Raw genomic sequence first — 25767 nt, 5'->3', positions numbered from 1 at the left:
CTACTACTAATATTAACTATTGGTTAGCACACTCATCTTTGAATGCTGGTAAACTTCTAGAATAGATTCTTTTACTTAATTTTTTTTTGCTATAAATCAAGGCTTGTTTTATTGTATTGTTGGTTCTCTAGAAAGAAAAATGATCGTCAAGAAACAAAGAAATGGTAAAAAAAAAAAATGTGTCAATAACATTAAACTTAGGAGCCTGTCGTGGGTATTGACTTTTTGAGGAGAGCTGGTGGCTTGTGAAGGAATGGCCTTTTCTGCATTACACTCCCGCTCCAGTAAGACAGATCTTTCCTGCTAATATCTCAAGTTGTCTTGGGCTGGAAATTTGTTTCACTCACTCCTTTTTTTGGTTCTGCCACTCCAGAATTTGTTTTGAGGTATTGTTATTATGTTATTTTGAGGGGAATTTGGGATAGATCAGACAGTCCCCTGCCTGTACTCTGTCATCATGGTTTTGCTCCTAATTTTGTTTTAGAAGGTTATATATCTTTTATTATATTTTGTGCCCCTCTTGCCAAGCTGTTTTTCTTTTATCACACTCATTTTTTATCCAGGTTTTATTCTAAAACTCTTATGTCTTTCTCTACCTTTTGTTTTGTTACGTTATTCTTGTTATGACTGTGTCTAATTTGAATTTTCATTTGAGGCTTTGTTTGTAACTGTTTTGACATCGTTGTCTTCTTTTGAGTTTGTGTCTTGATATTTTCCGTCATTATAGGAGCTTTTTATAGTCAGATTCTTTTGTGTTGTTTGCTTCTTTTCCCAGACTATTTCTTGATTTTGAACTTTAATTCAAAATTGTATTGTGATCGTGGGTAGATGGAGAGGGGAAACTTTCTCAAGGACTAGGCCTTTTTATGCAGTTCTTTTAAGAGCTAGTTCTGAGGGTCTACATGTTATTGGTGCTTCTAAGGTGTTGTTCTCCAGGGAGAAGTGTAGTGACTGCTCTCTTTGTCTGGGATGTGAAAGCAACTCTGTTCTTCTGCAATGACAAGGAAAAACACTGCCCTCTCCTTTTGAACTGTGACCAGGTTTCCTGTTCCTCTCTACCCTGGAAAGCCTTTGGGCTGAGTCCTTGAAGCTACTGCAGCTGCCTCCAGGGCTTTTATTTTTACAATGTCCCTTTTGGTTTAGGCACCAAAAAGGTGTCACAGACCTCTCCTTCCAACCTTGTAAGCTGTTTTGGGCTGAGAAATTGCCTCCTCGTGACCTCTCATTGGCGATGCTGCTCCAGAATTTGATTTGATGCATGTTTCAGGAGAACACTGAGAGAATCCAGCTGGGTTGTTGCCTCTACTCTGCCCTCCTGCCTCTGCATGATAAATATTTCAATGACTTTCTTGTATTTATCCAGGAGACCTAAAGATTATCTGCTGTCCCCCTTTCCCCATTTTCTTCAATTTGTAATACTTATTTACAGGGCACACTAAATATTCCAAGCCATGCTTCCATCTTTTCTCTTCAAAGTTCTTTTTATTCTTTCCTGTAAGATATACTGATCAATTCTTTGTTTTTGTCTCTATATTTCTCTGGCACCTTAAAAGGAGCACAATAATTTTCCCCTTACAAAAGACTTGCTAATTCTTTGTTTGGACGCCTTCAAGAAAGTTAAAGTCACTTTGTCCCAGGAATGTCCAAGTTTTTTGGAAGCTCTGCTCCATTTTTTTGGAATTCCTGGACTTCTCAAGGTTTATATACTTTCATGTAGATGTATACACACACCCATACTACACAAGTTTGCCCAGATACTGACATAAATAGTCTGTCTAGCTAGGAAATATGGTATTAAAAGCTATGTTCATATGACTTTTCCTATATTATACTTTATTTACTTTTTTTATTTATTGTTCCAGGTTAGAAAATTTGTATAATCTAAGCTAGTTTTCTTATATGAATTTCTTCTTCATTTTTAACCATGATGCCAAATTTGCCTGTTATTCTAATTCTCTTTTGATTTCCTACTTTAGACTTCCTATCCCTTATGATGAATGTCATATCTTTTTTGTGTGTTAATTGTTAAAGATGCTGCAGGTCTCCATAGAACTGATAAACTTTATCCTCTTTGGCATCAGTGGTTGAGGCATAGACTTGTATTATTATGATGCTGAGAGCTTTGCCTTTTATTCCAATAGATGTTCTGTCATTTTTGAAATGATACCCTAGTATTGCTTTTCTCATCCTTGTATTTACTTTAGGGGTTATTCCACTTCTTCTAAGATATTCTTGCCCACAGTAGTGTATGTGATGAATACTGGAATTAAACTTTGCTGACAAAGGTCTGTGTAGTCAAAGTTACAATTTTTTCAGTAACAATGCATGGCTGTGAGATTTAGACTCTAAGGAAAGATGAGTGCTGCAGAAGTGATCCTTTTGAATGGTGGTGCTGGAGAAGACTTTTGAGAATCTCTTGGTCAGCAAGGAGATCAAATCAGTCAATACTCGAAGAAATTAATTCAGACTATTCACTGGAATATCAAATCTTGAAGCTGAAGCTTAAATGTTTTGGTTACTTAATGAGAAGATGGGACTCATTGGAAAAGACCTTGATGTTGAAAAAGATTGAAGGTAAATGGAAGAGTGGATGTCAGAGGATGAGATGGAAAAATAGTGTCATGGAAACCATCTTAGACAGACTTTGAGATACAGTTGAAAATAGAAGGGCCAGGCTTGCTATCGTCCATTGGGTCATGAGAGTTGGACAGGCCTCAATGATTTAAAACCAAACATTTTTCCCTGTAATAATGAAATGTTACCACAACGTTCCTCAGTGAAATGAATGTAGACTTTATTTCTCTTTTCAACCTTCTAATTCCACATTTTCAATCACTCTGGGAAATTTTTTTGGAGTATCTTCCATTGAATGATGACATCCAGATCCCATGTGTCCAAAATAATTTTCTAGCTTTTGTTGAAAGCTCTGATTCTCAGAGTTTCCTCAGATTGTGTAAATGTTTCATTTTCTTACAGTTTATCATTATGCCATTTCTTTCATGATTTCTTCCACTGAAATTATTCTCCTTTCTATTTATTTTGCATTACTGATTCTCCAAATTGTTTAGTCTCTTAATCATTTGCAATTGATTTTCCTTCTTTACCTTGAATTGCATCATTATCAATGCCAAATTGTCCTTTATACCTAGGTTTACCTTATCAACCACTTCAGAGACTTACATTGGATATGTTTTAAAAGAGATTTTTGTACAAGGAGTAAACATCAGCCCATCAGTACACATTTCTTAAGCACCCTCTATGTGCTTAGAAATGTGCTGAGATCTGGGAATGCAAATAAAGGAAAATAAAGTCCCAGTTTCTGAGGACCTCACTGTCTAATGGGGAATAAATGTTGAGTTTCTGCTTGTAGAAAGTACTGAGTTCCCTTTGACCGCAGGTTTTAGAAAAGGCCCTGGCATGCAAAACATCAGAGATATTTGGAAGAAATTCCTGATTTGGTGAAAGGAATAAAAAAATGGCTTTTGAGGTCATTTCAATATCTATAACACATAATTGTTTACTGGCTTTGTCATTCTTCCACTGTCCATGGCTTGCTATGGAAAAGGAGAAAAGAGTGCAGAGCTCTAAGAGGAATTTAAGAACAAGGATTTAAAGAAAAAAAAGACTGACAACTTTTGGAAACTCCAAATTCAGAGCCTATTTTGTGTTGATAGTAAAGCCTGGAGCATGGACATGAATCCTTCTTTCCCTGTGGATTAACAAATTCCCGTCCTTGCCTTTATCTCTACCACTTCCTAAAGTGCACCACTCCTGTCAATAGTGCCAGTGATGAGTTATGTGGGGATGGAGCCAGAAAGGCCATTGAGACATATGATATCCTGAATTACAAATACTTCTTTGATTGGAATGAGATACTGGTGAAAGTGGGTGAGGTAATCCCTCATGATCAGAGATTCAGTATTAATGAAGAAGACATAGATTGGCCAGATTTCCTTCAGGTGAGGGGCCAGTGAATAATATGAGCTCTCACTTTGCCTGTTAAGTATTCTGGAATATGTTGTTTCTTCATTGGCAGCAGGAACTTCCCCACAGACACTAGAAATGAGCATGACAGGGCTCTAGCATCCACTTACTCTTCATTTTTGCTCTGAGTAAGACAGGGCTCTGATTTCCTTTTTTCAATCTTATTTTCAAATTCTTTCCAACTAAGTTATATAATGATCTCAATTATTCATAATTAAGAGAATCTTGGAATATTCCAGATCAAATGGTGAAATTTGAATAATAACAATAGGATGGAGACAGGAGAATTCTTTTTTTTTACACAAAGGGACCTATCGATCGAACCAAAGAGTATCCATTATCTGGACTCCTACAGCTACGTAAAGAGGCCCTGAGTTTGTGTCCCCAAGAAAGACAATGGCATTTAGACATTTTTAATTTAAATCTTATGGTTATGTCGTCTGCTGATGGCAAACATATGAATCTATCCAGTTTCATTTGTCTGTGTGATCTGATAAATCCCACCTCACCCTTCACAGTGATCCTTACAAGAGGCTCCAAATGTCAGCCCAAGAATAAGATTGACCAATCAAATCGACTGATTCTTACTTAGATACAGCCAAGGTGAACTGTTTAATTAGTTCATTATGGTGTATACTCTCTAACATAATGATTCCCAGAAACATTCAGGATTCTTTATGAACACACAAAAAACAGGACTTGCGAGAAAATTAAAAAAAAAAATGTTGCGCTTTCTGTGGTAAATGAATTATTTCAGCATTACTTGTTCAAAAATGGAGTGAAATCTAGAGATATACTAATGACTTGACTGGAAATGGTCTGTTTCCTAGAAATGAGCTTTTTCCACCATGTTCTCCTCCCTCTTTAGTGGGTGGCAGAATCTTGAATTGAAGGCACTTTTTAGTGCTTTGTTGTAGAATATGGCTCTATGCCAGTAAGAAAAAGGAAAGAGAAAGGGAGAGAAGGAAAGAAAAAAGAAAGGCATGGGAGAAAGAAGAATGAAGAAGGAAGGAAAGAAGGAAGGAAGAAATATTTATTAAACAAACATTCATTACGTGCCAAGAACTGGTTTAAGCATCCTCAATTCAAATACAAAACCAAAGGCTTTCCCTAACCTCAAGGAATTTACATTTCAATGGAGGACACAATGAATAGGGTGGGGGAGATGTGGCAAAGGCCCTGATGGAAGAGGAGTAGATTGACACATTCCAATGGCCCACAGTAATGGATATCTCCTTGTCTTATGTAGTCATTATTTATTTTTTTTGCATCCAAATTTTCAAAGAATTTTTTTCAACTTTAGAATCTTCCTAAGACAAAAGTTTTCAAATTATCTTACACAGAAAATCATTCATCTCATTCACATTGGCATTATATATTGATCACATCTAAAAACCCATATAAAGTTATCAAGGATGAATCAATTACATCTAATTAAAGAAATAATAAAAACAGTTAACCTTAATATAGTATATTCCCTATGCCAAGCACTCTCTTAAGCACTTTATAATCACGTGATCCTCACAATGACCCAGGGCTGTGGGTGCTATTATTATCCCCTTACAGAAAAGCAAACTGAAGTTAAAGAGACATAAGGTAATTTGCCTGGGGTCACACACATAGCTAATAAGGTTTTTTTTAATGCCAAATAGTAAATGTCTTTTATATTAGGTTATATTACTTACTATAATTATCCTGATAGGAGAACACACAGACCACATTTCTGATTTCCTTTAACAGATTTTGACTTAATGAAATCTGAATTTATAATCACTAAGGGTAACATTTAAACCCCGAAGGCCCCAGCTACTGTTCACTCAAAAGAAAAAAGATTATCATCCATAAATACATCTATATGTGACTATATGTATATGAGTATATATATATGCATATGTATATGTATATGTAAATGTAAATGTATGTATTAAAGATATGTGGTGACATTTCCCAGCTCCATATAATTATTTCCTCTTCAAAAGCTAGATCAATTCTCAATCCCCTGCCTCCTTTACCTATTTTTGAGGTTTTTCCAGATAAGAAGCCAACCTAAGTATTTACCTTCATTTCTCAATATAGATGTATACTTAGAAATACATATAACATTTTACAAATAATTTGAATTGCCATGTGTTACCATTAGCTTAGTTTAAAGTATGATGGGCTAAGTCTTTTTAAGGAGTTAAAATGATTTTAAAAATTAAATGAGAGAGATCATGGGAGAATTGCAGAAATAAAGGTGAACTATGGGAAAAGGTATTAGAAAGAATTTTCAGCTTAGAATAGGAACTACAAAACTTTACTCAGTTGAAAAAAATTCTTCAAAATTAGAATGCAAAAAAAAAAAAGTTTACTCCACGCGACAAGAAGATATAGTCTAAACTGGATTTACTTCATACATTAACAGCAACTTTAAAAATTCTACAAAAATTGCAGCTTATGCTATTGATGTTCATTTTAACTTGCTGCAGTTATAACAGTATGTCTTAATGGATAGAGTTATAGAATTTTATTTTAAAAAAATGTTCCATGACACATTTAGGTGTTGGAACAAAAACACACACACACACACACACAAAGCAATTAATACAGCTTCTGGAGAATGGGTTTTGATGACTGCGATTTTCCAAAGTTGAGGTAGTCAGGGGAAAAAATGATATGAAGCACTGTGGTTAATGTTTTCAAGGCAAGGTAATGTAAAATTCATCTCAGCCTAGGAACTTGGTGGCCTGGGCCTTGTCACTATCATTCACAATCCCTGCCCTTGTCAGGTCACACTGTCCTCTGACTGATGAAACATCTAGCAATTTTGAGTCACTGCAGAGATTTGGCTTGGGGAGAACGGAAGTAGGCACTCTGGAAGGCCCAAGACACCGAGCTTGAGAGAGATCAGAGGGTCCAATGGGCATCTCAGAACCCATGGAAGCTGTGAAGGCTCCAGAGAGAAAGCAGTTAAGGAGATTCACGACCGTCTTTTTTTTTTTAATGCTTAAATTTTTGAAATTTCCAAGATGAAGGAAGCAGGTGCAGAGATTCTGGGCAGGACAGTCCCTAGAGACCCTCACTCTCAGACTCTGGTCAACATATTTGATTGATTTGCACCCAAGAGGCATGAAGATAACTCTCCTTTCCTAATCCATCTATAGGGAACAACAAGAATAATATCCAAGAGGCAAAAACGCCCCATAAATATGCCCTGCTCTTTCTAGCTTTTGCTTTCATCCTAAACAGAGGCCTGCTTCATGTCTCACATTCTGCTTTTCCAAGTGAGGCAGACTGTTCAAAGTTTGAGCATCCATTGGGAAAGACAAATCTTTAGCACCTGACAATGTGCTTATAGTTGCATGAACAACTCCCAGTCATTTCACAGTGCACTGGCTCTTTAGAGATCTGGGATGTTGGCCATAGACCTGGGGAAACTGGGGCTCTTGTTGTCCAGGCTATTTGTGATCCTGATTTTGCAGCTTTCTCTTTCTGAGTATCACATGGAGAAGAGCCCTTGTCATATAGAAAGAGCCTACAGTCCCACATACAGAAAAGAAGGGGACTTAGTCATAGGGGGCTTCTTCTCCTTGTATCTCAAGTTAGCCCAACTAAACGATAAGGCTTTCTTCCAACGTCCTCCTGTCTGGACTGCTCCAAGCTCACAGTAAGTGGTTGTTTTTACTTTTCTTATTGATGAAATTGTCAACCATATTTCTGAATAACTGTGTATTTCTAGGGTTATGTTTTATTTAGCATCACAGCATTGTTTAAAGCAAAGACCTGGATTTGAAAATTTCTAGAAGCCTGGTCCTCAGGAAGCTGATAAATTAAAGGTTTTATCAATGTGTAGTACAGCAAGCAGAGAATTAGAGACTCTCCATTCACACCATGTATGGCATTTTAAACAGTCAGAGATTTTTACCCACAGACGAAAAAATCCCCCAGTAGGAAGAGAGGGAAACACATCATGGAGAAAATACGCTGAAAATTGAGATGCAGGTGGCAAAACAGTATTTACTTAGAATGGGCTGGTTTACAACTGGTTATTGGTGCCAAATATGGGAGCAAATATTCCTTATTGGACCCAAATGTGAGGAAGAAGTTCTCGAGGTTACTTATCACTGCTAGGCTTGAGTGAGGTTTGGGTAGGGGGAGTTTCTGCATCTTTATACCATAAACTGGGGGAAGGATTTAGCATTAACTATCTTAGGCACCAGGAAAGAGAATGAATTCAGAGTACTCCAGTCCATCCAGAGATTCATCCAATCCAAAGCAGCAAGCCTCATCTGCCTGACAGAGTTACCAGGGAAAAGGCAAAATGTCTATCTTTGCTTATAAACTCTGAGGGACTTTATGACCATGTGATCTGTGACTCCATATTGGAGTTCTATCAATATAATATTAAAATATATCTAAAACACCAAATAATATAAAGTTTACAATGACCACAACTGACATATCTATCAGACCAGTGATTCATTAATTGCATGGAGATTTCAATCCTTTTCTGTCTACATAATGTAAACTATAGGGTAGTTTCTCTCAGATATACACCACGTGCGGACCATGAGCTTGGGATTAACAAATGGAAAATGACCCTGGAATCAAGACTTGTTTTATTTACTATCATTGCAATGTTGCCTATATTTGTGATGATGATTTGTGCAAATAATTCCTCCTCCGAGCAATGAGACAGCTCCTTTGAAAGGTTTAGAGGCTAAGATTCAATACAATCTTTTCAATCCTCATTATTATCCCCAAACCTTTTACTTTGCTTTCTTTCTTTTCCATTCCTACTATATCTTAAAAATGGTTTTGAAATTTTAGGAGGGGACACAGTGATTGGACCGGTTTGGGAATTGTCCCTAAGAGAGCATTACAATGAGGTCAGTGATAATAGCATAGGGCTCTCTTCATGGATATCTCCTAATGGTGGTATGTGAAATGTTCCACAGTTCTAGGTCCCTCTATGTGTCCTATGTACCCAATAGGTGGAGTTTTGCTAAGACCTGGGCATGGAAATTCTCTGATCGCTATTCCCCTTACTTTCATTTAATTCTTCTCCATTTTGCATGATAGATTATTCTTCCCTCAAAGTTCTCCTAAATATTCTTGGTTGTTTTCTTCTTTTCTGCCAGAATTTCTTCATCTTGACTTTCTTCTGGTCATACTCCTACTCTGTGAATGGGAAAGGCATTACAGCAATCACATGAGGAAAGTATATCTTAAAAGTATTAACTTTTAGGATTTTTTCTTTTTTAAAAGCTAAAAAAAAATGTTATTCCTCATTTTTTTGTGTACATTGGGAAGAACCCCAGTCATTTCAAATGAAATGATTCAAGCATCATCTTTTCCAAGGACTTGGTGAAGGACAAGAGAGGTTTGCCAAATTTGCAGATGACACAGAGCTAGGAGGGTTTGATAAAACATGCCATAAGAAACTCAGGACACTACACAATCTCGGAAGGCTCAAGGCTGGCACCGAACCAGTTTCTAAGGAGAAATTTAATAGGGATAAATTCACTCTTTATTCTGCCTTCAAAACCAGGAACGTAAAAATACCAATACTGAGGTGTGGTTACTATCAGAAAAATTATTTGAGAGTTCTAGTGAACTGTTCAGTGATTTAAAGAGAGGAATTTTCTTCTATTTTGATTGTTATGAATGTGATGGTCTTTCAGTACAAGACATTAGTCAGACCACATTTGATTTCTTATGTTATTTTCTGGGCATAACATTGCAGGAGATGATGGGAAAAGTTGAAGAGGAAGTGGAAAAGGGCAAGAAGTATGGCAATTGGGCCTTAAGTTAATGTCACCTGCAAATCAGTTTGAATGAATCAGAATGGTTTTAAAAAGCCCAGGGGAACACGATAACTCTTATCATTGCCCTAAGCCTATTGATTTGGAAGACTTTTTTTTTTTTATTAATTCTCCAGGTCATAACTAAGAGACGTGGTTAGACACATTTAGAGTTGATGGAAGGAAACACTTTCTAATAATTCAACTTATGCAAATCTTGAATGGGTTCCCCTTGGATATTGTGGGCTCTTCCTAAATGGAGATTTTAAATAAAAAGGCAGAAGACTCCTCATCATATATTTTATCGAGGTTAACCTTTGTGATGTATGATTTGAGTCTTCACAGAGCTGCCAGAGCAGCATTTTGAAAACTTTGGTGTGTGTGCCCATATCATTACTCTGCTTTAGGCCCAAAGAATACCACTGGGTACTCCATGTTTGTAAGAGGAAATAAGATCTCATTTGCTAAATTACAATAGCTTTTAGTCTCTGCCCCAGGCCTCATTACCCTTTGCAGGCTTATTGCACAACACTCCCCTTCAAGTAATCCACACTGAATCCAACCTGATATACTTGCTGCACCTCATACGTGAAATCAAACTTCCTTCCATGATATCTTTGCAGAGGTAATTGCCCGTGCTTGGAAGATGATTACACTTGTTACTTGGACACTCAAAATCCTTTGCTTCTTTTAAAGGTGATCTTGAGTACCACTTTCTACATGAAGTTTTCCCTTAGTTTTCCAGTTACTATAACAAAACCACAAAGATTTCACTGCATTATTTTTATGTACATAATGTATATTTTTTGTTTGTATGTGTATAGGTGACTTCTAGTCAATCAAATGGAAGGTAGAAACACACAAGATTTTAAAATCTTTTAGTTAAATCCCTAGTAGTTATAATGAACATAAAAGGTGATGTGTATATACACACACATGTATATATGTATCTGTGTGTATATACAGATATACATACGCATGCATACACACATATACATACATAAATACATAACCACACATATATGTGTGTGTATATATGTGTAGATACATATAAATACATACACATATATGTGGGGGAAGTATACACACACATACATGAACTTACAATGTAAATACATGAAAAAACCCTGAAAAAACCCTTTTTTCTATATTCAATGTACTAATAAAAGCCCATTCTCTCTCCATTTAATCTGGTGTCTGATGAAGATATGTATCCAATCATTTGTACACTCATAATGTCTATCAAAATGCAACCTTATATACTTGTCCCCCTTTTTCCCCTCACTCAATGACTTCCTGACAAGAATTGGTCACCTCTTCTATGAGCATTAAAATGACCCCCTAATGGCTCTTCTCCTCCACATCTTTTCTGGCATTTGCTGGTCTCCCCAATGAAGTCCAAGGTATTTTCAGAAAGTACAACACTTGGCATATCCCTTGCGTATTTGCTAAATTGGAATCACATTCTGGTACCTCTCTGGTGAAAGGTAAACTTCACAAGCATTTAACATCTTCATGTCTTGGGCCCCATCCAAATATCTATATTTATTATCCTTTACCATCTTTCATGATTTTTTTAATAAAGCCAAAGAGTGCACACCATTCTACATGCTCCACACTCCATCGCTTGGTTCTGTGCTTTGGGGAATACTGTCTCTCCTTCCAGGAATGCAATCTTTCCTCATTTCCATGCCACAGAATTCCGCTTTTCATTTGTCATTTGACATGAAGTCTTTATTATCCCCATCCTCCCCACCCCGAGCTGTTAGTGACATCCTCCAAATCATATTTTGTCATCTTTGTCTCTAATTTAATGTACTGCTTGCTATGTGGACATGTTTTCTCCGCTGGCTAGAATGTAATCTCTTTGAGGACTGTTTTTTTTTAAACTTTTTGTCTCTAAACTCACATGACTTGCAAATGCCTGAACTCTAGTAGAGGCCTCATAAATGCTTTTAAGCTGATTGAAATCACTTGTTAATCATTTCAGTTTTTGCTCATTGGGAACCCCAGTTTCTGTCTTTCAGTTTGTTCAGTTGTGAGTTTGAGAGCATCTATTTAACTTCTCTTCCTCATTCTCATTGTCTTCTCTGCAGCCTTTACTACTGTTTATCACGCTTTTCTCCTTGGTGCTCTGTTCTCTCTAGGTTTTGGGAACCAAGTTTCCCCTGTTCTCCTCCTTCTTTTCTTACTGCTCCTTCTCTGGATTCCCTTCAGCTCCTTTGCTGGATTCCCTTCAGATCACACTGTCTAACTGTAACTGGCCCTCAGGCATTCATCTCTACTCACTCTACGACTTTACTTGCTTATCTTAACAACTCCCATGATTTACATAGCATCTCTATGCTGGTGATTCTCAGATTTACCTATCTTTGCCCTGACTCGCTACTGACCTCACATCTCATATCACCAACTGCCTTTCAGATATCTTGAATTAAATGTCCACTGGACAGCTTAAGTTCTGTACATCCCAAATGGAAATCATTCTCTTTTGCCCCTTAACTGTCTTCCTACTACTATCCTCCAATGCCTTCTGGCTCCCAACCTTGGAGCAATCCTACATTCTTCTCCATTCCTCTCCCCTCATATCCAAGCTGTTGCCAAGGTCTGCTAATTTAAGCTTGGAAATATCTCATAAATATATAGTTTCCTGCCTGCCTGTATGTGTGTCCTTCTGTCTATCGCTTTCTCATCTCTTTTTCTGTCCCTGTCTCAGTCTCTCTCTCTCTCTGTCTCTCTCTCTCTCTGTCTCTCTCTCTCTCTGACTTTCTGTCTATCTGTGTGTGTATGTGTGTCTGTTTACATGCTGTCTTTCCCATTATGATGTTATCTCCTTGAGGACAGGACTTTCTCTTGTTGCTTTTTGTATCCTCATTGATTAGCACAGTACCTGGCACATAGTAGGTGCTTAGTAAGTGTTGACTGATTGATTCTCTGATTCTCAGTAATCCAGCTTCTAAGAGAGGAACATTATTTTCTTACCTGAATAAGATAGGAGGATGAACTGTAGGACCAATAAAATGCCCTGAAAATTCTAAATTTGGAAAATCTTCCTGGTTTAGCTTAAGGTAGTTATTTAAGAAAGGATGTGATGAGTACTTCACCTTGAATCCTAAAATGTTAGCCATTGCATTTTCATGAAAATTCTATATTTTAAATACATGTTTTCCATTTAAACCCCAACAGAAAATCTTGAAAATCATTACAATATATCTATAAGTTAAGGTTATAAATATATTTGTCTATTCCTATCTAATACACTTTGCATGGTCAAGGAGGCCATTAAAATATTTTCAAATTGCAAGTTCAGAATTAGAAGCCACTTTTTCTGTTTGCAGAAGACAAAAAATCAGAGTGCCTGCTTTCTTCATTTGCATTGCAAGACTAGACATATTCTAATGTCTAAAGCACATCATCATGTCTGTGTGTGTATGCATGCGTGTTCGAAAGGATTTTAGAAAATGATTAGTCCAAGTCTCTCATTTGACAGACGTGGACATTGACACTCAGGGTGACACGATGACTGACCCAGGACCACACTGTTAGTAAATGTTAGGGGGAAGATTTAAGACAAGAGTTCCTGACTCCATGTCAAATATATCATCCACTATGACACCTTGCTCTTTCTGCACATACAGAGTGCCTGCCTCTTTATATTTTTCCTCCCACTTTAGGGCATTGCGCAAACATTACCAACATTTTCTTGTTCTCCAATTTGCTGTGGATGAGATCAACAACAATCCCCATTTGCTGCCAAACATAACCTTGGGTTATCATTTGCTCAATAACTTCCACCATGACAGACTAGCAGTGGAGAGCGCCTTGATGTGGCTATCAGGGATGGGTCCAACTATTCCAAACTATAGCTGTGACAGTCATCCCAATTCAGTGGCTGTCATTGGAGGGATGTCGTCTACACTGTCCATGTCCATGGCCACCATTCTCAAACTTTATAAAGTTCCACAGGTAAGGGAACCCAATACTGTCACTCATTTTCTTCCAATGTGTTCTTTGTATTTAAAACAGCAAATCCTCTATAATCTGTTCTGGTGCAGTGTCAGTGAGTCAAAAAACAATTATCAAGAAGTTCTAGGCACTGTTCTGACAAAATTGGAGAAACGGTCCCTTCCATCAGTGAACCCACTCTGTCTTCTAGAAGAAGTGGTGCTATAATGGTTTAATTCTGATGCTTTTGAACAAAGCGAATATATGCCAAACTCATGGTCACTATATTCCTAGTTCATGTTTTATATTTGTATAGAACTACAAAGATTTTAGATGGAAGAAAGATTTCTCTGATCGTCATCTCAAAAAATTTCAAGGGAAAGTGATCTCTCCCTTTTTATTTTGAAATTGATTTGTGTATTTTCCCAAAAAGGATGAACCTCTAGTCCTTGCCTTTAGCAGTCTGTACTAACAAGCATCATCCAAATCTGTACTTAGAGTGATCTTCCAATTTGGGTGGTAAATGTGCCTCATTCCTGCATCTGTGCCTGATTTGTCAAATATGTGATGTGTCCCTTCAGAAAAGAAATAATTTATATACTCAATTTAAGTTATTTCTAAGAAATAAATTTTTATCAACTGAATGTAAGTAGCAATTGTTTCTGTTTTGACCAGAAACCATGAGGGTCTTCCCCTCCCAGATCTATTTTTTTGACTAGGTAAAGAGGTGATTCTCTGCCTCATTTCTTACCTAGCCCTAATCACTGATTGGCTTTTTCCTCAGTCAAACTGAGACCTGTTAAAGACCTTAGCTTAAAAAAGGTCGAGGTCTCCCACTGCATCCAGGGTCATCTCCAGTGGTCCTGATCTATATCCCTCACTTAACTCCAGTTCACTTCCATGTCCTGGAATTACCTCCCTGATGTCACGGTCCTCTTCTTGAACAAAAGACAAACAACAACAGCACAGTGGTACACACTGGGCATACAGATATATTCACTATAACTTAAGTTCTTGACCTCAAAAAACTTATGTCCAAGTATGTGGGGAAAACACATCAAAGGAGGCTTCAATGTGGGGATTTGGCATAACATGTAGGTAACTGTGAGAGGAATAGTGGAGGAGAATGCTGGAAAGTTAGGTGTTAGAGGTTCTAGGAGCAACTGACCAATTAATCAGTGGAGGTGGTGACAGAGGCAAACTGGCCTTCCAGGATGAAAAGGCTCTTCAGTGGGAGGTCTCCTGTTTAGGGCCACAAAGTATCCAGTTGGGTGAATAAAGAGGACAGTAGCTATGAGTTCACTAGTGTTCTTGCCAAAATGCCAGGAAGGGCTGAGAAAGGGAAATATTGATCCGTGGTAGGAATCACTACCTAGGAAGTTCTGAATCATCACGGCCCAAACTGTCTTCTGAAGTTTCACAGGTTGAAGTGCTGGCAGGCAGAGAAATTCTCCTCCTGCTTGATGGACCCAGTTTCACTGGCCACTTCACGTCACCCTCCATTAAAGTCAGGCACACAGAAAGATGTTTTTGAAATTTTTGTGTTCTTAAACAAGAACCAGGAAGCCTGCCTTGTACTTTGTTCTCAATTCTCCATGTACCTAACCATATTGCCCTTCTTTCTTTTGCTTTTTGTTCTTTCTTCAGCATTTTTTAATAAATATGTAGATATAGAAGAGAATATTTTTTGAACTTTGAAGTACCAAAGTGTTGAAAGTTTCATCATAGGTCACTTGATCACTTAGGGTTAAGAGCAGAAACAATAGTAGTAGCCAAGCCACATCTTAGAATGAATCCAGGAGTAGTTTGACCCGTTAACCAAGAAGAGACCCACTTTAAAGAACTAACTGATCTAAGAAGGGAGTCACCAGTCCAAAAGTGTTTTGTTTCCAAAAATATTCTTTCTCCTCACCCCTTCAGAAGATTCCTTCTAACCACAAACTGACCATTTTAGCCTGGAACCTCCCACAACCTTTAGAGTCCTCTTGGCCATTGGAGAGTTCCTACCAGACCCTCACTTTGAGAGAGGTCTCCAGATCAACCATCCTTCATTGTCTCAGTTCTGCTTCTGAATCTCTGGATTTCCATACTATGCCCAACACCCAAGAGGACCTTTTCCCTGAACCTCTCCTCATTTTCTGTGCTTTTTAGGGGATGTCTTCCCCCACTATACATTAAGCTCCTTAAGGGCATTGATTCCATTTTTCTGTTTCTTGTACTTGTGTCCCAAGCTCTTGGCAAAGTGCCAGGCACAAAGTGAACATTTTAACAAATGTCTGTTGACTTTTTAACAAGTCTACAGATTGAAACCTGGTTGTTTGAACAAGAAATTGTAGTTCTTCATGTAAGTCCCCTTTCTTAGGCTCTCACGTAGCAAGATGACCAAATGCTACACAAAAATATATTCCAGTTGCCTTTATGTAATGTTATGTTATGGGGAGAGGGATGTTTATACACTGTCTGCCTTCTAACAATCCAGAACTTTGAACTTTGGAAACAGACAGGGGAATTTATTCACTCTTCTAAAGAAAGGACTGAGGAGGCAGAAATGATGCTGCAAACAGAAGGTTTGTCATGGAGTCACTCCCTGGCTCCAGGAGTTGGAGCTACTCTCTTGCCAAGATATTATAGGAGTTATCATCCTGGTATTCCACAGTCATGTTCCTGGTAAAAGTATATCTCCCACTTTTCTCTGTCTTCCTTTTCCATCCTTCTTATTCATGAAACCTCTCACTCTGTTTTCTCTGTCACAAAATTGTTTTCTTTTCCTTTTTGCACTTTTCATACTTTAGGTATCAAAACAGTGTTTGTCTAATACATGTATTTTGATAGTGTCTTTTTTTCCCTAGTTTTCCAAATGAATTATTATGTATTAGAATTAATTGTTCTTCAAACAGTTGGTAGAATTAACTTATGAATCAATTTTGTCCTGCTAATTTTTTCTTAGATAATTCATTGATGGCCTATTCAGTATATACATATACATACACATATATATTAATATACAGTTATTTAAGTATACTACTTCCTCTTTTTTAAATGTTGAGAATTTATATTTTTGTGAATATTCACCCATTTCAGTTAGCTTGTCAGATTTTTTGGCATATATTTTAGGGAAATTATCTTCTAATACTTACTTTAATTTTCACTTATTTGGTATTGATTTGACTCTCTTCATTTTTGATACTGATACTTTGGCTTCCTTTTTTTAAAAATAAAATTAACCAATGGTTATTCATTTTATTTTTTACATAAAACTAGTCTTTTTATTTATTAATTTAATGGTGTTCTTAATTTCAATTTTATTAATCTCTCTTTTGTTTTTCAGGATTTCCAATTTGATATTTAATTGGTCATTTTCAATTTGTTGTTTTTCTAGTTCGTTTTTTGTTTTTAGTTCATTTATAGGCTAAGCACTATAGGAGCAATTTCAGAAAAAAAGAGGGGGCAAGAGAGGATGTCACTTAAATCTCAAGAAACATTGGCAATTACCTCATCAGTGATTCATAGCAGCAGTGGACATTATGGATGTGCAGGACCTCATATATGTGATTAAAAAGTGAGAATGTATATTGCATTGCTGTCCTAAACTGTGGTCTCTTGTCCAAGTGACCATGAAAATCCAGTCATTGTATGGGAAATCTTTAAAGCAAACTCCCATATAGACTCTTATTGGTTTTGGCCTTAAAGTACTGACAAATATCATATGTAGGATATATTAAAGTGAGCTTGGAATTGTGTCAATAAATTGCTGCTGAAAATGAAGTAAAGGGTATTTAGATCTTGTTTTTTTCCAGAATCTTTATGTGTCAGAGGAGTGTCAGCTCCAATCAGAGTCAATACTAGCCTGGGAGAATATTCCCTTCAACGATATGGAACTCAATATCTGCATGTTTGATCCTTCTGAAACTTTGGAGGAGAATTAGGGCAAAACAGATTTAGGTGGTGAGTATAATTCTTTGAAAAACATGCTTCCCTTCCATTACTAGAGTGATCCCTAGACATATTTTACCTACCAGGCTAGGTGATGAGAAAGAGAAGTTGGGGCAGAATCTCAATAAGAAAACAGATAAGTTCTTACAGCATGATGATGACATGTGATGTGTTCAAGGAGCAGCCCACAAAATCCAGCTTTCTAAATCATGGCCAATATTTTGCTTAGTTGAGGGAGAAGTTGAAAAAAAACTTAGTACTTGGCTCCATCATCGTACAAGAAAAATACAAAAATAAATTAATGATATTCTGCTTATGTTTCCTATCAGCATGTTTCACAAGGTGAAAGAGCCATAGTAAGAAATTTTGGTGGTAATGGAACAGGGAAGTTAGCAGAAAAAGGGGAAACTACTCTGCACCTAGATGTGGAGAGGCATGACAACTTGTCTGTTTACGCTGTAGTTGTTGGGATTGAAAGAGATCTAGTGAATACAATTCGTTACATCTTACCATGAATTGACGACTTATTCTGGCTCCTGGTTGTGCAGATTGACCGTAGAAGTCACTAATTTCAATTTACTCTAAGGAAGGAAAGCATTCATATCCAGTCAGGCAAAAACTATATCATTTAGACAAAGGTTCATGAAAATATGTATTATGTGAAGAAAATCCTAGTTACTATGTCCAAATAACCAATTAAAACAAGGAGAGTTGGTGTTGATGGTGCAATATACAAACTCTCAGCTAAGCTCTCTTAGATTCCTCTCCAGTCAACTCTAAAATAAGATTTCACATCAAATTCTAGATTGTAAAACCAACAAATGTTTCAGTAAACAATTTTCCAGCTTAAGATAACTTAAGTGGTCTGTAATAAAGGCCATTCTCCTTAAAGTGATCAGAGTGGAGCACAGCACAGACTACTTAGGTGGCAGCAGCTGGCCTTGTAGACACCTGCATTCTTGGCTGTAGCAGCATTGTGAGTTTCCAGCCCACAGATTGTTGGGGGATCATTGTTAGAAAGCTGATTAGGAGGAGATTCCAGGGCACCCTTTGCTGGTGCTAAGTTTAGGACATTGTTTCATTGCCCCTTAATAGTTCCCAGTCTTAGTCCCAAAAAGGAGAAAAGATATGCTCTTGCTAGTTAGCAGGGGTCGTGGTCAAAGTTCAAGCATGGAGAGGAATGCTTGTGGTCATACATGTTGGAGTATGGTCCCTGGTCTCAATGTCAAGACACAGAGAAGCAATAGCACTTATAGCTACAAGAAAGCAGGGGCTGGTTCACGGTCCAAAGGCCAGGAGAAGTACTAGCATTGGTGGCTAATGGGGAACAAGGACCTCAATCTTCCTTTCTCAGAACTAGATAAATCTAATCATAAAATAAATAAAAAGGACTAAAGGAGACCAATAGAATTTTACAAAAGTTAAATAACATAGATGTTTGGGGAAAACTGATTGGAAATAGAAAGGAGTATACCTCTTCTCATATGTACATGGCATCATCACAAAAATTGACTATGTATTAGGACATAATAACTGCATACCCAAATGCAGAAAACCAAGATAGTAAATGCATCCTTTTCATATAATAATGCAGTAAAATTATATTCAATAAAGATCTGTGGGGAAATGGATTAAAATTAATTGGAAACTACAGAATTTGATCCTAAAGCATTGGTGAGTCAAAGAACAAATCATATAAACAACCAATAATATCATTAAAGACAATGATAACAATGACATGACATACCAAAATTTATGGGACACAACCAAGGCAGTACTTAGGGGGAAATTTATATCTCTAAATGCTTACATCAGTAAAATACAAAAAGAGGAGATCAATGAATTGGTCATGGGAGAAAAAAAAACTAGAAAGAGAAGAAATAAAAAATGTCCAATTAAATAACAAAGGAGAGATTTATATATTTGAAAGAAAACCATTGAACTTCTATATTAAACTAAGAAATGGTTTTATGGGAAAAAAACAAAGAAAAAGATAAACCATTCATTCATTTGATTAAAAAATAAGAAAGAAGACAACTAAATTATCATTATGAAATATAAAAAGTTGAACTCAGCACAAATGAAGATGAAATTGAATCAATTATTAGGATCTCTTTGGGCCAATTATGTTTTATTAAATCCAAAAATCTAGATAAAATGGCTGATTCAACCATTCTGGAGAACAATTCTGAATTATGTCACAATGGATTACAAAACTGTGCCTCGCCGTTGACACAGCAATACAACTACTAAGTCTGTATCCCAAAGAGATCAAAGCAAAAGGAAAAAGACCTGTATGTCCAAAAACATTTTAGTAGCTTTTTAGGGGTTGGCACGGAATTGGATATTGAGGGGATGTCCTTCAGTTGAACAATAATTGAACAAATTGTGTTATATGATTGTGATTGAATACTGTTTTGCTACGAGAGAAATAATGAGGTGGATGCTTCCAGAAAAAACTGGAAAGATATACATGAATTTATGCAAAGTGAAATGAGCAATAGCAGTAGAACATTAAACAGTAACAGCAGCAATATGCAATGATCAACTGTGATTAACTTAGCTATACTCAGCAATATAATGATTGAAGATAATTTCTAAGGATTTATGATAAGTGCTATCAGTCTCCAGAAAACGACGTGATAGAGTCTAAATGCAGACTGAGACATTCTTTTTTGTTTCTACTTTATTATTCTTGGTTTTTGTTTTGTTTTGTTTTGGGCCTACATTTTATTTTTATTTTGTAATATGGCTAATATGCAAACATTGTGCATGACTGCCCAGGTATATAATCTATATAAAATTGCTTGTGATCTCAAGGAAGGAAGCAGGGAGTCAGACAATTTGGACCAAAATATTATAAGAAAATAAATATTAACTCTCTGTGTTTATATATAATTCAAAAAAAAATAAAATAAAAATTAAATGCAACCCTCTACTCCAAAAAACAAATCAAGATGAATTGAATTAATCCAGTGGAAATATCACTTCAACATAATACTTCAGACATAGAAATCTTCATGGATAGACAATTCCCTCAGAACCCAGAAAGAGAACTACTCAGTGAGGTCTCTTACCATGGCAGATTTGGGTCTTAGAGATTATCATTGTGAGGAAGACTATGATCATTCTATATCAGTGACTAACACAGGTTATAGGGACAGAAAAATATGTAAGTATATATGCATGTATGTCCGTATAAGAAAAATTTGTATGTCACATGATGGTTAGAATTATCTGCCCAATTTCTAGTCTAACCAATGATATCCATGGTAATGTGTACCTTTTGTATAACTGAATATATTCATAAAACATACGTATTAAAAGAATCCTTAATTTTCATGCTAAGTGTCTGCTTTGTATTGGCATTATATCTGTTTTGTAGTGCCTTTTCTGCACCTTGCTTATTTCACTATCTGGTCTATTAAGTGGTTTAGAAGGTCTTCCATTGTTATGATTTCTATCCATATTAGTTTTTATTTAATGAATTTTCATGTGCCACAGAGAAATGTGCATGTGGTATATGCTTTAGGTTATTTGAACTGATAGTCATTGACAATCTATCAAATGTGGCTTGGCTTTGTATTATTTCTGTTGAAAGGAATTTTTTCTGTTGTCATAGTTCTTAAACACTCATTTCCTCCATTAATTATTATTTCTCATGAGCACTTGATGCTGTTCCAGTGTCCTCTTGTTTACAGTATAAGTTCTCAGATAATCTCAGGAACCAACGCATAAGAGGGAATGCTTTATTTTTTCAAAATTTTAATTATTGATTTGTTACATTTTGAGTTCCTAGTTCTATCTCTCCTTTCCTCCCCAGTCTTCTTTCTTTAAGGCCAATATTTGAGATAGATTTACATGTGGAATAATACAATACATAGTTCCAGATATCAGTTCTTTCTCTGGAGGTGGATAGCATTTTCTTTCATAAGCCTTTCATAGTTGATTTCAATGTTTATATCAATCAGAATATCTTAGTCATTCATAGATAATATTTGAATCATATTGCTGGTATTGTGTTCAATGTTCTCTTGGTTTTGTTCATTATGCAATGCATGTTTCATGTGAGTCTTTCCATGTTTTTCTAAAATCAATCTGTTTGTCATTTCTTAAAGCACAGTAGTATTTCTTTACAATCATATACCACAACTTATCCAGTCATTCCTCAATTGATAGACATCCACTCAATTTCAATTCTTTGCCACCCCTACGAGAGGTGCTACGAATATTTTAGAAATTATAGGTTTGTTTATTTTTTTCATAATTACTTGGGAAATAGAGCTAATAGTGGTACTAGGGTCAAATTGTACAGATAGTTTGATACCCTTTTGAGTGTAATTCCAAATTGCTCTTCAAAAAACTGGATCAGTTCACAATTCCACCAATAGTATATTAGTATTCCAATTTTTCCACATTCCGTCCTGTATTTATCCTTTACCCCTTCTCTCCTTTCAGACATTTTGGTTGGTTTGGGATAGTATCTCATAGTTGTTTTAAATTGCATTTCTCTAATCAATAAGAGAGAGGGGTCAGCTAGGTGGTGCAGTGGATAAAGCTCTAGCCTTGGAGTCAGGAGGACCTGAGTTCAAATCCGGCCTCAGACACTTGACACTTACTTGCTATGTGACCTTGGGCAAGTCATTTAACCCTGATTGCCTCACCAAAAAAAAAAAAATAATTAAATAAAGTAATTATCTCCACTTTGGGGGCAACTAGGTGGTGCAGTGGATAGAGCACTGGCCCTGAAGTCAGGAGGACCTGAGTTCAAATCTGGTCTCAGACACATAACACTTATGAGCTGTGTGACCCTGGGCAAGTCACTTAACCCTGACTCTGAGTGAATAAATTATTTTCCATTAATTGGGGAATGGCTGAACAAGTTGTGGTATATGAATGTAATGGAATACTATTGTGCTATAAGAAATGATGAACAGGCTGACTTCAGAAAAACCTGGAAAGACTTGTATGGTCTGATGCTGAGTGAAATGAGCAAAACCAGCAGAATGCTGTACACAGTAACAACCATGTTGTTTGATGACTAATATTGATAGACTTAACCCTTCTCAACAAATACAAGGTTGTAAGACATCTCCAAAGGCCTCATGATGGAAAATGCTATCCACATCCAAAGAAAGAACTTTGGAGTTTGAATGCAGATCGAAGCATACTATTTGCTATTTTTTTTCTTCTGTTTTGTTTTTTTTCCTCTTTCTGGTGGTTCTTCCTATTGGTTCTAATTCTTATCTATAACATCACTAATGTGAAAATACGTTTAATAGGAATATATATGTATAGCCTATATCAGATTGTGTGCCATCTTGGGAAGGGAGGTGGGGAGGAAGGGGGAGAAAAATATAAAACTCAAAAGCTTATGGAAGTGATTGTTGATAATTCAAAATAAATTAATTAAAAATTAAAAAAATGAGAGGATACTTTCTTAGCATATGGCAGGTAGAACAGACCCCAACTCATTGGAAAAGATATTGTTATCTAAATAGGGTATATGAGAGAACCATTTCAAAATTTTTCCTTTTAGAACAAATTGTGGGATATAATTCTTGATATCAGGGAAATACCATTCTCCCTAGAATCATGAGAGGAGTGCAACGTATGCCATAGAAAGGCTGGGTAAAGGAATTGTTGATGTTTGGGTTGAAGAAGAGATGAGATGAGTTAGAGAGGACGTGTAACTATCCTCAAATATTTACATAACAGCTTCATGCAGGAGACACTAAGAATGTTCTATTTCAATCAACATGAAAGACATGGGATCAATGAGTCAATGATTAAAAGAGGCTGACTAATTTACAAAGTTAAGAAAAAAGGTTCTAATCTGTAGAGTTGTCTAAAAGAGGAATGCTCGTTTTGGAGGGAACTTAATTTTTCCTCTTTGGAATGTTTCAAGCACAGACTGAATATTTGCTTGATGGAGACATTGGAGAAAAGACTCTTGATCAGGTACAGGTTTAGAATTTCCTTCAAATTGTTACATTCCATAATAGTAAAATTTTGTGACCTGAAACTATAAATTAAAATTGACAAGCATGTATTCATCATCTGCTCTGTGCAAGCCACTGATAGCTGCTTGATATGCAAAAGTAAAGGAGGACAAATTCCTACTCTGAAGGAACTTAAATCACCATGCCATCCTTCTTTCTTTTTCATTTAGGTCACCTATGGCCTCTTTGATCTTCTCCTGGCTGGTAAGGTCCAGTATCCATATGTCTATCAGATAGGCAGCAAGGAATCCACTCTTCACCTTGCATTCATCCAACTGATGCTCCATTTTGACTGGACTTGGGTGAGACTAGTTCTCTCAGATAATGTGAAAGGGGAAAATTTCTTCAGTGATCTGAAAGAGGAGATGGACAGGAATGGTCTGTGTGTGGCCTTTAAGGAAAGTGTGCCCCCAAACTTTAAAGGTGATGAAGATTATAAACTCTCTTCTAGGATCATTGCATCTTCATCAAATGTGATTTTCATCTATGGAGATACAGACTCCCTTCAAGAACTGGCTTTTGCATTCATCTCTTACGTACTTTATGGGAAAATGTTGGTGGCCACCACTGCTTGGGATTTTTCTTTTGATAGCAATTTGGAAATGCTTACCTATTTTCATGGTACAATACTATTTTCTCATTCCCAGATGGAGATTCTTGGTTTCACAGATTTTGTAAGAAGCCTGAATCCCAGTGTGAACTCTGAGGACATGTTCCTAAGGACTTTCTTTGAGTCAGTCTTTAATTGCAGACTTTCAGAAAAAAGTCATGTAGAAATGTCATATACTATGTGCCCAGAAGGTGTTTCCTTGACAGATTTACCTTTTATAAATTTTGACAAGATCATTATGGAACTGAGTTCAAATGTTTACAATGCAGTATATTTAGTGGCCCATGCCCTCCATCAAATGCTCCAGTCTGAGGCAAAAGAGACATCAGATCTTGGAAGAAACCCATATCTTTCTTGGAAGGTAACATTTCTTTTCCACTCCTGGGCTTACCACAGGGTACTCTCAACATTCAACTGTTAGTTATCTGTTCTATAGATGGATGATATAGCAATGATCTGAGTCTTCAATACTACCTCTTTTTCCCTAATTTTTTTGTTTGTTTGTTTTCCTTTGTAATTAGATTGAATTCTCGGTGAAAACAATGAAATTACGTTAAATTTCTTTCAACTCTGATACAACAACCTTGGTGAAATGGTTGATGTTCTTCCTTTTACATATCTCTCTGGGTATGAGTCTATGTGGCAGGAGAGTTTCATTAATTGGTTCCAATTTAACACCATTACAGTGGTGTGGGTCATGACATTGCAAAGACCAAGGTGCTTTGAGGGATTTCTAATTGATCAATTTTTAACTTCAATCAACATCTATAGCTGGGCAGCAGAGTTGATATTTGTGCATGGGTCCACTTGCTGCAATAATGTATTATTTTTTTTAAATGTAAGGAATCCATCATTGGCAACTATATTCTAGATATAATTTTTAGTGATTCAAGGAACTGGTTACTGTGGTGGAAATGTTAGAAATAGGACACAAAGGGAGTAATCATAGCCTAGTAGAATTTATGACACGAGAGGATATCTGGGTATAGAATGATCAGCAGTCTAGATTTGTAGAGTATATTCCAAACCAGTCAATGAGAAAATTTCTATGGTTTGAAGTTCTATAAGATCAGTCATCTCAGGATAGATAGGAAGTTCTAAGATGGTAATTCAGTAGTCAAAAAGAGAAATGATACCAATGAGGAAGAAAAAGAGAAGTTGCTTGTATAGAGCAATGATGAAGCATGAAAAACTCAACCAACAACTCAGATGTATACATGATTAGCACAGGAGAAAGAAGAAAGTGCGTGGAAGAGATTACCATGAGAAAACAAGAAATAACCCTGTACAGATAGTGCCACGAGAACCAAAGATGAGAATTATCTGACTCTGGTGAGGAAATGAGGTTAATAGAAAAAATATTTTTTTCTTTTACTTTTTGCAGATTTTAGATTGCTTGAAAGAGGATGATTGAAGAATAGATGAGAACACAGTTTGATTGAATGGAAAAATGATAATTGACAGTTAAAAAGTGACTACTTAATTATCATTTCCTTTTTTTACCATCCAC

At 36.5% G+C, this 25767-nt stretch overlaps 1 protein-coding gene across 1 annotated transcript in view; it reads left to right on the top strand.

The window, feature by feature from the left end:
- Positions 1 to 7376: 7376 nt before the first annotated feature.
- Positions 7377 to 25767, top strand: part of LOC114040716 (vomeronasal type-2 receptor 26-like) — a 41957-nt gene continuing 23566 nt past the window's right edge. Inside the window, 3 exon segments of the mRNA XM_027858862.1 lie at positions 7377 to 7630; positions 13442 to 13733; positions 23818 to 24618. Coding sequence (XP_027714663.1) covers positions 7377 to 7630; positions 13442 to 13733; positions 23818 to 24618 — 1347 coding nt within the window.

Source organism: Vombatus ursinus, unplaced genomic scaffold, assembly GCF_900497805.2.
Source record: "Vombatus ursinus unplaced genomic scaffold, bare-nosed wombat genome assembly UNPS02013931.1, whole genome shotgun sequence".
NCBI lineage: Eukaryota > Metazoa > Chordata > Mammalia > Diprotodontia > Vombatidae > Vombatus > Vombatus ursinus.
The sequence above is the reverse complement of the archived record's forward strand: the minus strand, read 5'-3'. Positions and strand labels throughout refer to the sequence as shown.